At 38.4% G+C, this 17,159-nt stretch overlaps 1 protein-coding gene across 1 annotated transcript in view; it reads right to left on the reverse strand.

Moving 5' to 3' along the window:
- Positions 1-17,159, reverse strand: part of SEMA5A (semaphorin 5A) — a 510,195-nt gene that overhangs the window by 187,478 nt on the left and 305,558 nt on the right. Inside the window, exons 6-8 of the mRNA XM_023218224.2 lie at positions 13,704-13,766; positions 3,820-3,918; positions 1,623-1,836 (exon numbers count right to left, since the gene is read on the reverse strand). Of these exons, the coding sequence (XP_023073992.1) occupies positions 1,623-1,836; positions 3,820-3,918; positions 13,704-13,766 (376 nt within the window). The remainder of the gene's footprint in view (positions 1-1,622; positions 1,837-3,819; positions 3,919-13,703; positions 13,767-17,159) is intronic.

The following is a 17,159-nucleotide window of genomic DNA, read 5'->3' on the forward strand; positions in this document are numbered from 1 at the left end:
AAGAACTTGAAGCTGCACAGATGAAAGTTTCGGGGCCAAAAGGGGATCACCCATATAGAATCAACTGATTCCGTTGAAGCCAGTTCAACAGAAATGATGTTAATGGGAGAAATCTAGTTAGTGCTTCAGTTTGGGAAAACAATTCATGTTTTCCTTTGGAAGCAATTCAGTTTAATTGAGAAAGTTAATGATGAAGACATCCTTTTTTCTCTACAGGACAGTCTTTTAAAGGCAAACTCTGATGGTTAGGTTGACTGTATCATTTGGCAAAATATTTGCATTGAATATATGTACATGTATCCATGGTTCTGCATATGTGATGAGTCTAAAGCAGTGGTTCTCAACTAGAGTTAATTCCCCCCTCCCAGTGAGTACTGAAAAATTGCTGAAAACATTTTTTGTTGTTACAAATGGGCAGAGGAGGATGCTACTGGCATATAATGAGTATAGGTTGAAAATGCTGCTAGACATCCTACAATGCCAAGGACAAGACCGCCCATCCCACAACTAAGAACAATTTGGCCCAAAACATCACTAGTGCTGAGGTTGAGAAACTCTGGTCTACATAATTAGCCGGTATGTGGCAAAAGTCTACTCACTCTCAAGATTTCACCTTTGTACAAACTATCAAATAAATGCTTGGGGCAATGGATTATGCATAGTACATATACATCGCCTTTGTAGGTGAATGTGTATGTGTGTGTGTGTGACCACACTCACACATGAATGCACAGATATAGAGAGGGATGCATTTCAGCTGATACACATCAGGACTTTGTATACAGTGAACCTCAATTTGGATGGTTATCACCATCTTCTGATTGCTTAGTGAGCAAGTGACCAAGTTCTGGCCCAGAACTGAAAGAAGCCTTCTAAGGGTTCCTGGTTTCTTTAAAAAGAAATATACAGATGAAAAGGGGACAGGGATGTGGCTCTTGTTTGAGTGGATATTGCCACATGTGGATGCAATACCTGAAATTGCAGCAACAATTTTGCAACCACAAGCAGAGGTGGCCTGAGGGCCCATCTGCCAGACTGTGGATGGCAGAGACTGCAGTGAATACTTGCCTCCTTATTAACTCCTGAGCCACTGAATGAATAAACCCTGATGATGCCTCCTACCAACTTCTAAGTATGTGAGTTGATACGTTTCTTATATTTTTAATTGCCAAACTTTTTGGAGTTACCTATAGACAAACAAATTCTTTTATACAGGGACTGAAAATTACATGCCATGTTAGTAATTTCCATTTCTAGACACATAAAAAGGAAGTTAAGAAGTAATGCACAGAACTCTACACATATCTATGACAAGCTGTCAACTTTTGTAGACATTAAACAACAATATAGAAAAAAAAAACTCAGCTAGCTTCTATAAGTGGTCATATCAACATTAGCCATATTATCATGGTCTAGAGGGTTGGAAGTACCACTTCTCTTCCAAATACTAAATAGCCATATGATGTCCTTTTTATCATTAGTCCTGAACAAGCTACACTTTGATTTCTTTAGAAGATGAAGAATTCATTTTTATTTAGAGTGTTGTAGTTTGCTTTTGAGCACCAAATCACCAGGAATCAAAAACAAATGAGGTGGGAAAGAGGGAGTGACGGAAGGTTTACCATTGAGCCATTTGGAGTTGTACTGTGCCGTGCGGAGAGGAGGTAAAATGCCCAGGCTTCGGTAAATGGCAGGATCACGTCCTGGAAAATCCATGGCCGTAGCAGCATAGAGCTCCCCGCCAGCTGTGAGGAGCGCTGTGGAATTGTGCTGGGGACTGTAGGGACAGCGGGCCATGCCACTGATCTGATCGTGGATCTCAGTCAGGTTGCTCAACTGTGGGGGAAGATGAGGGGAAAAGCAGTTATCTCTGCACAAGCCCCTTTAGTGATGCTTATGGATCACATCCACCATAATCACAGGGATGCTTGTGTAACAGCCTCTCTGGGGCTCATGGGGAGAGATGACCCACTTTTACACTCCAACTGATGAAAACAGCCTGCTCCGCTCACAGTAAGAGAGTCCATCAATCAGTCTCTTTCTCATCACTTTAGTTTACTGAACCTCATACCACTGAATACTCTCAAAATAAGAAATAAGATCATTGTATATATGCCTTTGAGTTATAATGCACAAGTATTGCATACTTTTCCACTTTAATTTAAAAACCAGTGTCAATATTTACAGAAATAGGATCACAATAAAGAATTACATATAATTGCCTGGGCTCAGTGGCTCACGCCTATAATCCCAGCACGTTGGGAGGTTGAGGAAGGCAGATCACGAGGTCAGGAAATTGAGACCATTCTGGTTAACACAGTGAAACCCCATCTCTACTAAAAACAAAACAAAACAAAACAAAAATTAGCTAGACATGGTGGCATGCTCCTGTAGTCCCCACTACTCGGGAGGCTGAGGCAGGAGAATCACTTGAACCTAGGAGGCAGAGGTTGCAGTGAGCCAAGATCATGCCACTGCGCTCCAGCCTGGGAGACAGAGCAAGACTCTGCCTCAAAAAAAAAAAAAAAAGAATTATGTATAAATCTATCAATATAAGTGAACCAAAATATAATGAATAGCCCCAAAAAATGTGTTCACAGGCAAGGATGTGTGGATATTCAACACTATGTGGCCCACATTTTCAATACTTTCTTTCCTTTTTTTTTTTTTCAGTTTTCAGAGAGATATCCAAGCGTCTTGAAGTCATTTCATATGAATCCAGTTTCCCAAATGCTGGATTCCTAACCAATCATTGAATGAGAAAAGCTCTTGGGTACTGGTGGATTTTTTGCTCAATTCGGTTCTTGGTTCTCACCTGAGAGGTATTGGAGCAGAAGGGTCAGGGCTGGTAGATGCAGGGACGCTGCTGTTCTGCTATGAGATGTGTACCCGGGTAAGTTCCCTCAGCTCTTTATGTCTCAGGTTCTTCTTTCATAAAAGGGAGCCCCAAAGAGTAGCGATCTTGTGGGGCAGATGTTGAGGACTGAACCATGGCACTGGTGAAAGTGTTTCAGGGCAGGGTGCGGCACCTAAAGAGCTCCCTGAGCTTCACACCCCTTATCATCCATCTCCTCCCTTAATTCCAATAACTGAATGCTAACCTGAAATCATGAACTGTAAAAGCAGATGGTCAACCAAGGTCTTGAAGAAAGGTGTGCAACCAGGGAATGAACATATTTCTTCATGATATTCCCAGAGGAAGATTGCATTTATACCTGAATTAGGAAGATTCTACGTGTGTTCTACTGACCCTGCCATGCTACTGCTATATTGTGTGCAGCTCAAAATTACTCTGTCAATGATTGCCAGGTTAAAGACAAGAAAGAGGGTCAGTTATAACTGGACTTTGCCTAGGGCTCAATTTCTTAGTTTGCTTATTTTTTTTTTTTACATACTTCTTATCCAATTTCTAGGCTAATTTTTTCTTCCCTAGGATTATGATTTTAGACCATTTTAATAATTTTAATAAATGTAAATAACAGTAACAGTATCTCTACCATAAAGCAGAATTAGACATCAAAGAATATGTTTAGGATTAATGTTTAAAGTCACTGGTGAGAAAAATGCTGGTTGAAATAATTTAGAAACATATTTAAGTTTAATTACATAAGTTATAATTATTCCCAGTTATTTATCTAATTGATGGTCCTGATTAGAAACACATCAATAAATCAAATATTTATTCAATTTGACAAAAAGTGCTTTTGAATTAAACAGCAACACCTTGGTGTATAGAAATTCATTTAAAACTAATATTTTACTATAATGTTTGACCTCTTCTGATATTCAATTCTTTTGAGGCACAAAAGGAAGCCATACCGAGCGGTTGGTGCAGACAGGTGTGAATGCATTGGTCCCACAGGTGAATAACCGGTCGCCACCCACCAGAAGCACCCGGATGTAGTTCTGACATTCCTCCTGAAGGGGGAAAAAAATATATATATATATATACATATATATATAATGAAAAACATGTTAACAAAGTCTAAGCACAAGAAGAATGGTGAGAATGAATACATTTTATCTAATAAATATGTAAACCATTAATAAAATGTAAACCATTAAAAAAAAAAACCTTTCAGATAGTGACCAAAAAATAACAACAGAGTTATGAAACAATTTGATTTTTATCAAATAAATTTACTTGCTGTATCTGCACCTTGTTTGATAAAGAATATGAAGATAAACACATGTTCAATTAAATTCTCAAAGCATGCATCTAATTTTGACAGAACTGATTTCATTTTGAATTGTGTCTGATAGTAGCACAAACACTAAATGGCCTTGGACGGCTATTAGGAAAATAAATAAAAGGAATCTATTAGATACCACTCGTGAAACAGTGCCTTGGAAAACTTCCTCAGGACTTTGAGAAAACGCTGCAAGTGCTTCTTGATCAGAAGGTCACATGAGAAACTCGGTATGCAAACTGGAACAAATTTTACTCTATGGGATGAAACTGCATATTTTAAATACAGAGCAAGTATCTATACGCATTTTTAATTCATGGATTGAAAAGTGAAAATATGCTTAATGAGGAAAAGATGTTCGAAACATTCGGGACAAAACCCTAGGCTGAGGGATTTTGTCAGAAATACTCCAAGAATGGAGTATTTTTGTGGTTGCCAATGTTCTTAGAAAATCCTGGGTATGGTCATAGCAGTGATGGACATGTGAGCTGGAGAGCTCCTCATTTATCCAGCAAGCATACACTGAGTAGCTCCTCTTTGGTAGTCACTGGGGTAGAAGTCCCAATCCAGGCCCGTGGCATAAAAATACAGGTTCATGACAATGACCACAGAGCTGTCCATGCGCTCTAATGAGCACACGGAAGAATAGCATATTACGTAGCTCCAAAGGAATAGGGAAGGGAAGAGGTGTAGAGAGGCTTCCTGAAAGAGTTGACAACTAAGTGTTAAATAAAGTGAAAGATTTCATGAGGCTTCCTGGACGGGGTGCTTGTAGGACACCTGTCGGACTTGACTGAGCAAAGGAGGGAAAAGACTCCCCACGCAAAAGGAGCAGACTGTGCCAAGGTGTCCTGGCTAGGGAAAGCAAGGTGCTCTCACTGTGTACAGAGGAGCTCACACAGAAGCCGAGGAGCCTGAAACAGGCCACGTGTGTGCAGGGAGTGAGTTCACACGTTACTCCGAATGTGAAAGGAGCCATGAAATGTTTTGACTGCGTGAAGTATTGATGAGTTCTCGTGTTTTATCACTGAAGAACCACTCAGACACCAATTTGCAGGAGTCAAGCTGAAGATAGAAGCCTGGAGTCAGGAAGCCAAGGAGGAAGTCACTTCCATAACTCAGGCTCTTGTCATTTTGTACCTAGACCAAGGTGGTAAGTGTGAAAGGGCAAACCCAAAATAGTGAGTTGATTGCGCGCAATGGCAAATGAATGACGCATGAGGCATGAAAGATGCTGCATGATAACATGATGATTTGAATCACATCATGCTGGAAATCAGGGGAATCTGGATGTAACGGTATAGCTCACCTTCTCTTCAATCAAATGGACCCTCATTCTAGATGAAAGTGTTAATTTCCCATAACTCAGTCTACTGCATAGCAGCGATACAGCACCAAAGCATAGTGCTATTTTTTGTATTTTCTTTACTAGAGACAGGGTTCTATCATGCTGCCCAGGCTGGTCTCGAACTCCTGGGCTCAAACGATCTTCCTACCTTGACCTCCCAAAAGTGTTGGGATCACAGGTGTCAGCACCGCTCCTGGCTCAGATTGGCTTTCTAAATGTAAAGTGAAATACCAAGGGTGGATTATCCTCCTAACATTATTCCTAACAGTAATAGTAATCACTTATCATTGGAAGCTGAACTGAGGAAGACAGAAAACAACCACAAAGATCTAAGTAGACTTCAGAAGAATTACCAAATGCTTGTAAAGAGTCAACAGTGAATCTGGTAACTGAGAAAGGTACAACAGAGGTGGGAGGCTTGTCTTGTTTTGTTCCCTTTTGTCTTTATTCCTGGGGAAAGGTCAGGAGAGTTCTAAAGTGAAAGAACAAAACAAAAGACTTCAAAGAACCACAGAGGTCCTCCTTCCCAGGCTGAAGAGAACACAGGCAGGCCAGGGAAGAAACCAGAGAGGACAGGAGCCTGTAAAGATAGGCAGAGTGAGGATGAAAGAAGGAAGCCTATGCCTGTCAGAGGAAACCCACAAAGACATCTCCCAGAACACAGGACAGAGCAAGCTGATGGATTTAATGGATGACACAGACATGTTAATGATACCATCATAAGGACTGGAATGGAAAATTACCAACATTATACAAGGGTGGGGATTTTGTTTGGTTTTTGCTGTTGCTTTTGGAACTCTTTTAAAAGCAAGGCAAGATGTAAAAGAACTTTTACTTTAAAAAAAAAAAAAGCAAGAGCTTGCCACAAGGTAAACCACAAACAACATGGGCAAGGGTAAGTTGTTCCAGGAGAATCATCTGGATTGAAATGTGATTTCACAGCAGAGTTCTACAGCTCTGGTGAAGAGAAAGCAAGGGCCTCCAGTCAATTACGGAAAGGAGAATAACCAAGATATCAAATATGGTGTTTACGCTAATTTCCCAAAGGAAGAACAAAGTGGAAATAAGACTGTAGGTTGTTTTCTTTAGTTTTTGTTTTTTGAGACAAGGACTCACTCTGTTGTTGCCCAGGCTGGGGTGCAGTGGCTTATTCACAGTTCACTACAGGAGCAATGTGTGGAGGTGGGTGGTATTCGAGTTTCTTCTTAACTGTCAAGAGCAGAACGCAGTCACCCAACTGACTAAGGGCATCTCACATACTTCCCCATTCTTACTCCCTTAAAGGCATCCTCGTGTTTAATTCACAGATTGTGAATTCCAGATGTGAATTCCAAACAAATTCATTTAAAATAATAAATGTTTTAAAAAGAGAGATTGCGACAAGTTCAACTGAAACAGAATGTGAAAACACAGGAAAAAAAAAAAGGTAGAAGTATTTAGCTTTTTGAGCGGAAGATAAATTTGGGAACTGGACAGTCAATACTGTGAATAAAAGGAAATGAGTGGCTGGGCACGGTGGTTCCACACCTGTGATCCCAGCATTTTGGGAGGCCAAGGTGGGCAGATCACCTGAGGTCAGGAGTTCGAGACCAGCCGGGCCAACATGAAACCCCATCTCCACTAAAATTACAAAAATTATCCAGGTGTGGTAATGCATGCCTGTAATCCAATTGCTTGAACTCAGGAGGCGGAGGTTGCAGACAGCCACTGCACGCCAGTCTGAGTGACAGAGCAAGACTCCAGAGTCTCAAAAAGAAAAAAAAAAAAGGAAATGAGTAACAGTTCTAGGCTGTGTAATAACTAGTCTCCTCTTGATGGTGTTTTGAAAACTCAACTTCTCTAGCAGATCTACTGGCAACTCACTCTGCCAATCTCTGTTACAAACGTGGCCTTCCATGGGTTACCTGAACTTGCTTGAAGTACTGCTTGGAGTCACCTAGTTTAAAGTAGAGTCATAATGTAGAAGTCCCTTTAGGATATTCTTTTAAAGGTTTCTCTTATAAATCACCATACTTAAATGTCTATGATTTTCCTTTTCTCGTAAGAATTTTTTCTTCTAGCCCATTTCCATATCTTGAAAATGGGTGAAGAGGATTTAATGAGTTCTGATTTTCTAAGAAGTCACAGTGCACATCTCCAAGGCCTCGAGCAGCTTGCTGCCACATGGCTTCTAGGGTTGATAACGAGAGTCATCTGTCTACATTTTGATCACGGCAAGTGAACATTAAAACGACCCATGTGGGCCTGTGATCCACAGAGAGATCAACCTTTCCTTCACTTCAAGGCATTTAATAGCCGAGGTGCATGGTTGCTGACTCATAGAAAGGGCTTTTAGATGGAGACTGGCTAATACCCACTTGGTCTCAATGACACAAGGCCCAAGCCCCAGCACAGAAAACACGTTTTAGGGCTGTTTTCTTAATGAATTAATTGGTTTTGTCGTATAGCATTTCATGATTTTTTTTTTTAAACAGGTATATTCTGTGGATCTCTCAGGTGTCTCTTCAGCAACACCCAGCCCATTGCCCAACCCATTAATTTTAGGGAGGAAAAGATAAGGGTGAGAAGCTGACAGCCTTTATGTTAATCATAGTGTTCACAACGAAAGCAATGTGTCCTCTTCGCAATGTGTTATCCTTGTCAACATCAAAGTGCTGAAGAAGAGCAATTTATAGGAATTGCGTGAGCCTTTCAAAGTGGAACCCACATCAGCCTAAGTCATGATGACCTGGTGACTCTTGCAAAACCATACCTAACCCAATCAGATGCATGTGTGTATGTGTGTGTGTATAAAGGGTGTGTCTACATAATTGTATACATGTATTACTTGTGAATATATGCACATACATATAACAGATGCAATATGTAGCGATATACACATATATATATTACATACTATGTAATGTACAGTATATTGATATATAAAATATACTATACTGTATATATGTACATACTCTATTTTCAACTGAGCTGACTTCATGGGAAACCTTTTTGGGCACCTCAATTAAAAAAAATAAAATTAGGTGTGCATAATCTAATTTTAACCTAATGTTAGTATTTAACCTAAAGTATTCTCAATTTTTAAAGCAATTACACAAAATAAAAGCAGGGTGTCCCATGTATTGATTAACTCACAGCTTTCAAAATATTGGCACTTAGGTACAAAATGTCAAGACCCAGGCCTACATCAGCAGGTTCTCAGGTAGTATGTGTCATGAGTTTCTTCTCCTATTCACTAGGAGTTTACCTCTTTAAAAGCATAATTTGACAACTTGGTGAATAGGAACACAGGATATGACAGGGAGAACAATATACATAGCTCTGGATTCTAATCAAAACTCTCCCACTAACTAGCAAAATAATTCTAGGAACTTGGTGTCAAAAATCCTGCAATGAGATCATGAACAAAAACTTTTGAAAATTACAAAGTGTAATAGAAGCATACAGTGGCTCTTTCATTCCCATAATAATCAGCTGTGTTTCCTTTGTACGGTTCCTAAATGTCAGAGTGGGAAGAATGTCGGTTCAGACATAATAGCCCAACACACACAAGGAACTCTTGTTAGGTCGTGAGAGAATTGACTATTTGTGTTTAAAATAATATTTGTGTAAAAGATACTTAAATAGTTAGAGAATTCGATTTCTGTAATGCTATGTCCAGAAGAACTAAATACAACAGGTTTTATTATAAGTTTTTGAATCCATAAAAACAGATTCCCCACCCCCACTTTTTTTTTTCCATGAAATATTTAAGCCATTGCAGGCAAAGGCACTCCCTCTTTTCCAAGTGAGCTGAGCATTTTCTAAATAAAATAGAACACAAACTTGACAATGGCTTGGCAGCTTCAGTACCTACCTTCTTTTCAAACCTGACTCAAATAAAAAATCTGGATAACTTCTCTTGACCGTAATTCCCTAAATTATACTTTTAATGGATTACATGTGAAATCGTATCTGTGTCTGGACACAGACATCCCAGGGACACAAGGGGAAATCTGTCATCTCTACTCTCCTCCGCTCTGCAGCAAGCTGAGGAATGCTCATATCAGAGCAGCAAGTGGGCATAGGCAGTGTCCTCCCTGCAGACCCAGCCACCTCCTTCCAGGCATGCATTCCAGCTCAGCTCTGCAGCTAAATGCATTATGTGTGGAAGCACAGACCACTTTTCTCAGAGTAGGAAATAAAACAACTTCAGTTTAAATTGCTGGCATTTTTCTCATTTCTGAGATGTCACATTTTGCATTATTCTTTTTATTTCAGGGAGAAGGGAAACTTTGTCATTCTGTTCTCGTAAGAACTTCAGCATAAGCAAAAACTACAAAACAGCCGAATTCGCCATCTAAGCTCATGACCACTAAGAAAAGTCTTAATGCAATTCACCCAAAGAGATGTTACCTATCAGTTAAATTGACTGTGAGAATGTTCTCTGAATTGGCTCCTAGAACTGTCCAAATGGGGAAACGTGGGTTGTCTGAATTATGAGTTCAGGGGGCAGTCCCTTGGAGGCTGCATTTGGCCCAGTTGTCCCTGTTCATAGGGGCTGTCTTGTTTCTTTCCCTTCTCTGTCCCAGGAGCCGGGGTGGGTCACCCAGGTTGGTCACATCATGGTCACTGTTCAGTTACTATGTTAAGAAAGAAAGAGAGATGACAAATAAGAAAGAAGAACTTGTAAAGGTAGATAAAGATCCCTCTCCTCTCACCACTCATGCACCAGCCCAGTGCTGTCTAGACTGACATGTTTGTTTAGCTACACAGGAACTACCAATGCACACAGTTCTGCTACAGAAACCGAGTTCTACTTCAAAGCAGCAGAAGTTATTTAAACCCTCTGTGAATTTATCAATATACTTAATGCAACCTAAAAGAACGTGTCGTTCATCTTTCTCAGAGTACATGGTGCTTGACACTCATCTTCATCTGTCTTACTATAATAGTGTTAAAAAGTCCATTCACCAATGCAGTTTGAGTCAATTAATAATTACTGATTTCCCATTATTTTTAATCCATTAAAACCCAAAGCATGTGAAACATAAAGGTTTGATTTTATTTGAAAATATTTGTTGCCCTCATTTGCTTTCTGTGTATCAAGAAAATTCAATTAAGTGTAGTAACGATTGCTCTTCTCTGTGAATCGAGGGTATATTACCTACCAGTCACAAAAGATGGCCTTTTCCTAATAGTTCTCTGGGTTTAATTTACTGAAGTTCTAAGCTCCAAACAACCAATGATCACGGCTTAAGGCAAAACGTGGGCTAGTTCTGCTTCAGCAGTTCTATTTTCACCCCAAGTAGAAATAATCTATTAGCAAAAGGCAACCACACAGATTCTTTGTAAATTACGAACTTGCAGACTGTGAGGAGGAAAAATCCCTGGCCACATGACATAATCTGATGCTTTGCTTTAGCAGGACAAGGAGTACAAGGACACTGAAGCTCATAGAGGGGAAGGGAGTTAACTGTTAATGTTTTAAATGTCTTTGTAACGAATATATACATGTAATCTAGATGAAATATGAGGGCACTCTAGGAAGCACAAAAATAAAAATAAACAATGTAAAAGTGACAAATAAATTTACAATTTTGGAAATCAAAGCAGGGATTCCCAACCAGGTCAATGTCTGGCAATGTGTTTCCTGCCACGTACGGAATAGCTGCCATGTCGAAGAACAAAGGTCTGGCCCCAAATATCAATAATGACGAGGAGGAGAGACCCTAAAGTTCACTTCCCTGGTACGGGCTTCTCATGTTCATTCACTCATCCAGTGGAACATCTTTAAACGTTCACCGTGGGCTGGGTGTGTTAAGATCGGATGAGGAAATAGCACTGGAACCTGGGAGAGGGAAGGAGGGTGGGGACCATCAGGTTTGGGCTATCAGCTAAACATTTTCAGAACAGACACTGATGAAAAGTGTGCATCAACAGTCCCTGTTGCTGGGTTGCTGAAACCTGAATAGTGCTTATTGGTGTGCCCATAAGACCCAGAAAGAAAGAAGAGGAGATGGAAGAGCAAAGTACCAGAAGAAAGATAAAGACAAGAAGAAAGAGGTGAGAAAAAGCAAGAGGGAGAGCTAGATCACTGTATTAGTCTGTCCTTACACTGCTAATACCCGAGACTGGGTAATTTTAAAGGAAAGAGGTTTAATGGACTCACAGTTCCACATGACTGGGGAGTCCTCACAATCATTGCCGAAAATGAAGGGGAAGCAAGACACATCTAACACGGCAGCTGGCAAGAGAGATTGTGCAGGGGAACTCCCCTTTAAAACCATCAGATGTTGTGAGACTTATTCAATATCATGAGAACAGCACAGGAAAGCCCCACGCCCATCATTCAATTACCTTCCACCAGGTCCCTTCTGGACACATGGGAATTATGAGAGCTACAATTCAAGATGGAGTTTGGGTGGGGACACAGTCAAACCATATCAGGCGTCACACGGAGCAACCCCTGGGAGGCACTGATATCCCCAGGCAAGGCCCACTGCAGGCCTTGAGAGCCTGGAAGGGTGGTGCTTGCATCAGTGAATCTTACTAGTTGAAACAAAGAAATCCATCTTTCCACCTCTCACTTCATGTAAGTCTGACTCTGCAGGTCCCATCTCATTCCTTAGCACAGGTGGTCTTATTTAAAGGACTGTGCTCTGACCAGCGAAGTGGGGCCAAGGGTGGAGCCACACAACCCCCACACTGAGACTCAAACACCACAGGGAGGAAAAAGGAAACTACTTACAAATCACTTCCTCAAAAGTTCTATACATCATTTCTACAAACTCACCAAGAAGCTTACAGGGGTCCCCGATGTGCAGGTTTTGTATTATTTATTTATTTTGGGGAGCATTTGAAGATACCAGATTCGAATTCTTTGACAATTGGAGTACCTTTAAATCTCCTTACATCTCTGATTATTTATCTCAGAGGCCTTTTCTGAGGTGAAATATCTTCCAGAAAATAGCCTTCATCAATTCCTGCTTTATTTCCCCCTTGTCTCCCAGTGTTTCCCTGGCTAAGACTGCATCTTCCTCCTCATCTTCTTCCTACTCCTTCATTCAGGCTTGGGAAACCCCATAACGAAGCTGGCTGACACCTGCCTCAGTGTCTGACTCCCACAGCCATTCAGTTAAAAGGCAGGGAAGCAGACAATGAAATTGGGTAAAACAAGGTACGTAACACTCTTTTATAAATCCAGATAGGGGAGGATATTTTGCCAGTGCTCTCTGCCTTTGCTATATTTTTTTCCCCAAGCTCTTGGTCCTGGGACCAACTTTGCAAGGCAAGCCCTCTTTTCTACTCTGTGTATAACTGCTGTCTTCTGTAACCCAAAGCATAATTCACCATTGGAAAAGTCCGTGCTCCAATAAAATGTAAGAAAATTACTAACAGAGTAAGACACAGTGAGCCTGTGCACAAGCTGCAGAATTTCCTCAAGTTGATCAAGAATAATTTTCTCAAAGACACATAGTCTTCCTGGAAAGGCAAAGAATCACACATCTTTTTGAGCCAGACAAACATTTGAAAGAAGCCTGCAACATGTACAATTGCTTAAGAAACACATTTCCAACCTTAGCTATAAACTGCGCATTCTATAGGAACATGGGATGTAGATTTTAGTATGGAAAGAGAATTTATTATAAAGAATATGTTAAGATAAATTATAAAGAATTAAGCACAAATAATTAATCACAAATAATAACTAAAAGCTGTATATTTTAGTAGGAAAAGAGAATTTATTATAAAGAATATGTTAAGATAAATTATAAAGAATCAATCACAAATAATATTTTACATAATAATTTCATTTATCATATCATTACTTTCTAGATTTAGTTGTGAAGTATGAAAGAAGGAATTTAAAACATTTTAAAAATTCAGGCCCATATTTTTTCCAGTGCTATCAATCAATTAATTTCTTATCTTAGTCTAACAACCTAAAGGACAAATTAGCTCTGATCTTCTTGTGTTCTGAATCCTTTTTGGAAGTGATTGATTATTGTGGTTAATTTTAATTAATATTAAAAATGAGGATATACCATATACAAATTTTGAATCTTGCTTTTTTCACTTTTCATGGCATCATAATCAAGAATACTCTTCTTATCAACGTGCTTTATATAGTGCAGAGTCCTTCAAAACAGGGTGATGGCTGTTCATAATTGGATCCTTCTTACCTTTGATTTGCCTTTGCTGTAACAGGCCTTCTTGGTAGCTTCATCACACTCCCATTCCACAGCCTGTAGAAAATACCAAGACAATAGCAGCTATCATGGTTTTGACTGAATAAAAGGGAAAATATAAATAAGGCACTGGTAACCAGATTAGGAAATATGGCTGCACCCTAGCACCAATATTTTCACACTCAGAGAATTTACACCAAATACATGAAATTTATTCATGAGCTTAGATTTAGCTCTGAATTTGAGGAACAAGGACCTTCCCCCTTACTATTTACTTTTAGGTAGTAATGATGTGATGTTTAGATCTAGTCACTGTTAGAAAAGAACTACGAGTTGGTGACTATGGCACTGATGGTAGAAATGATCGCTTAGGTGAAACTATAGAATAGACCCAGACGAGGCTTAAAGGAGAGGCCTTGAGACAAGATAATTTAAATATTCATTTTGACATTTATATTTTATTCAAATAATACATCATTTATAAATATTCATAGATAACGAAGAATGATTTTGCGTATCCTTACTACCAAGATACACCTATAAATGATAATCAATCAATAGATAGCTCAGGCAAAGAACATAGCTAGGATTTTTCCCCAACAGCAGTCATTTTCATACTGTTATTAACTCTGACTAAATATTTAGAGCCACAGATTTAAAATATTTTTTCTCAGAATTTCCAAATCTCACTTACGCTGATTAATTTGCTATGTGTGCTTTCACGTCTGATGCTAACTCACAAATGAAATATGTGATCAGTGGAGAACACAGACAGGGCTTGCTTTACAGAAAGGATGCCTGCAAACATCCATGGCCTAGCTCTCGTGAATAGTTTTTTGTGCAAATTGAGGCATCTGGGCTTTTTTTTTTTCCTTTTCTATCATTGTATAGAGTGTGAACTTTTATAGGGTAAAAATATTTTCTCCATACTCCACACCTGTTATTACAATTATTTTTTATTTTACTATTAAAATTGGATTTCTGAAGGATCAGGAATGTGCAATAATTCAATCATTAACAGAAAGACATTTTGAGATAGAGACTTTTTTCTGTTAATTTGAACTAATATCAAATAATAAACTAAACCAAAAGTTACCTAGTGTCAAATCATATGAAGGAAAATAATGGCTTCATCCTTATTTCTAGTAAGAATTTTTTTTTTTCCTAATTATCCAAACTTGGGAGAATAATAAAGTCAGGCTAACACCATTCTCTAATATCTTCTGCCTTCCAAAGAATGTTACATAACAGAATTAAATCATAAAACACTACATCTTGCATAATTTATGTTACTTGGCAAATGGGAGTCCATAAGAAAAGTATTCTAGAGAGAACCACTTCAGTGTCTTTGAAACCAAAACAATGCTATAACTGTTTTCCCTTGTGCAGACTTGAAGATTTTTGTCAGTGTCAACATCTGATAAGAGAATTTGTTAATTCCTCCTGTGTTGCTTCCCTGTTCACAATGTTTGATGGCAACAATAAAGTCACAGCTAATCAGCATCTGATGCAAACGCATGACTTGAATTCCATACCAGGATGACAAATATTTTCATGAAAAGCAATGACACCTCCAGAGAAAACAGCCTCCCATACAGTTGCATAACTATATCCCCATGAAGTGCAGATAAAATAAATGAAAATAAATGCACTGCTGTTCATCTGATTTGGCCTTTAGTATATTCCTTTCTTAGATCTCTTTACAAAATATCACTCTGTTGTTTATATTTAAGTAGATATCCACCTCTCGGCCTTTATTTAAAAGAGTATTGAGGACTGATTAAAACAGTATTGAGGATTGAAAGAATATGATAAATTCTTTCAGCAGAGTAAACCTCATTATAACTTTGATCGTATATGGCCAGAGGATTTAGTATTACATATCACCAAGAGGAACTGCTGTTAGACAATTACTAGGAAAACTACACAGTGAAATACTTTAGATAAAGAGTCATTCACGTGGCTTTCATTGGTCTAGTGATTTTGTTAAAAGTTAAATAATAATGTTCTCTTCCATAAACATGAAAGCTATGAAGAGAAGGATTAGTCCCAGAGCTAAGGGAGAAGAATATTTACTAAATGCCATCAAAATTGTTCAGATCCTGCCGCTAAAATGGCAAACAGCTTCACAAGTCTACCTAATGCCCAAATAGCCTTTACCTTTTCAAGATAAACATTGGCCAAAGATTGAAAGGGAAAATAAGAGAAGAAAGAATGAGTTTTAAAAAATATTTCATTACTTTATCCAGCATACCAAAAAATAACAACTGCTCTTACAAGTTTATTAGACCCATAATAAATAGGACAAATCTTACAGATTTTCTGAAGATAGTGATTAGAAAGAAAAAAAAAATTATTTCCTAAGGCATTTTATTACAGTCTCACTAGCTTGCCTATAATATTCAAATCCAGAATTAATTAAAGACCATGACTGTACAGCTTTTCTGTTCACTTTCTATCTGAATAGAGAACAGGGTGAAGGGAAATTTTATATTAAGAATGGAACTTATTCCAGAAGAGCAGGAATATATACATATTATTGGATAGCACAGAATTTGAAAAGGAATAGAATGGAGAAAAGTGCCTTTTCCATATTATACTAGAATAGGATGTTCCAGATTCATCCCATAGTGTCCTCCTATTCACTAGGTCAGTTAGACTTTGCCCATTTCATTAGTGGACAGACTTGAAATTAAAAAAAAAAAAAAAAAAAATTCCATCAGAGACAAAGAAGAGTATCAATGAACCTCTTCTCTATGGGATCTTATTTCTCACAGTGACCCATTTTTCTGTTTGAAATTAGGCTGTGTTTTAACCTGGTCACAACTTCCTTATTCTTCTAGATCCATTCTAATGAACTAAATACCTTTTAATCAAGCCTTCTCTTTCATTTCTCAGTGAAGATTTTTATTCTTTCATGTATCGTGATTATAGAACAAATCTCACTACTGATTTGAAAAGCCACGTTTCCACTTGTATTCAAATTTATTTAAAGATGTTTTTCCACCAACCCAAACCTATCTTTACAATAGTCAAAATAAATGCTAAAGCATTCTACATTTCAGATCTCAACCCAACATTCATAGTCTCATTTCTTGAGTCTCCCTCTTAAAAGTATTTAATTTTTGTCATCTTTTGTCTTTTTCTATTTCAGGATAGCCCAGTAGAGAAAAGAAGTATTTCTGCTGTATGCTATTCAATACTTTGTCTGCATTATATATTTCAGCAGCAGACATATAGCAGAAATATTGTGGTTACTTGAATATTCAAAGATTAGTAATAGTAGGCAGTGAGTCTAAAACATCTACATTTTAAAAGACAGAATGATTCCTGTTTGTAGCAAATTTTTTTCTGTAAATACATACAAATAAAACCTGTACTACTCAGCAACTCACAGAAATTTTGCTTCATGCAAATACATTAATTATCTCCTTTAACAAATATTCATTA

The sequence above is a fragment of the Piliocolobus tephrosceles genome, chromosome 4, assembly GCF_002776525.5.
Source record: "Piliocolobus tephrosceles isolate RC106 chromosome 4, ASM277652v3, whole genome shotgun sequence".
NCBI lineage: Eukaryota > Metazoa > Chordata > Mammalia > Primates > Cercopithecidae > Piliocolobus > Piliocolobus tephrosceles.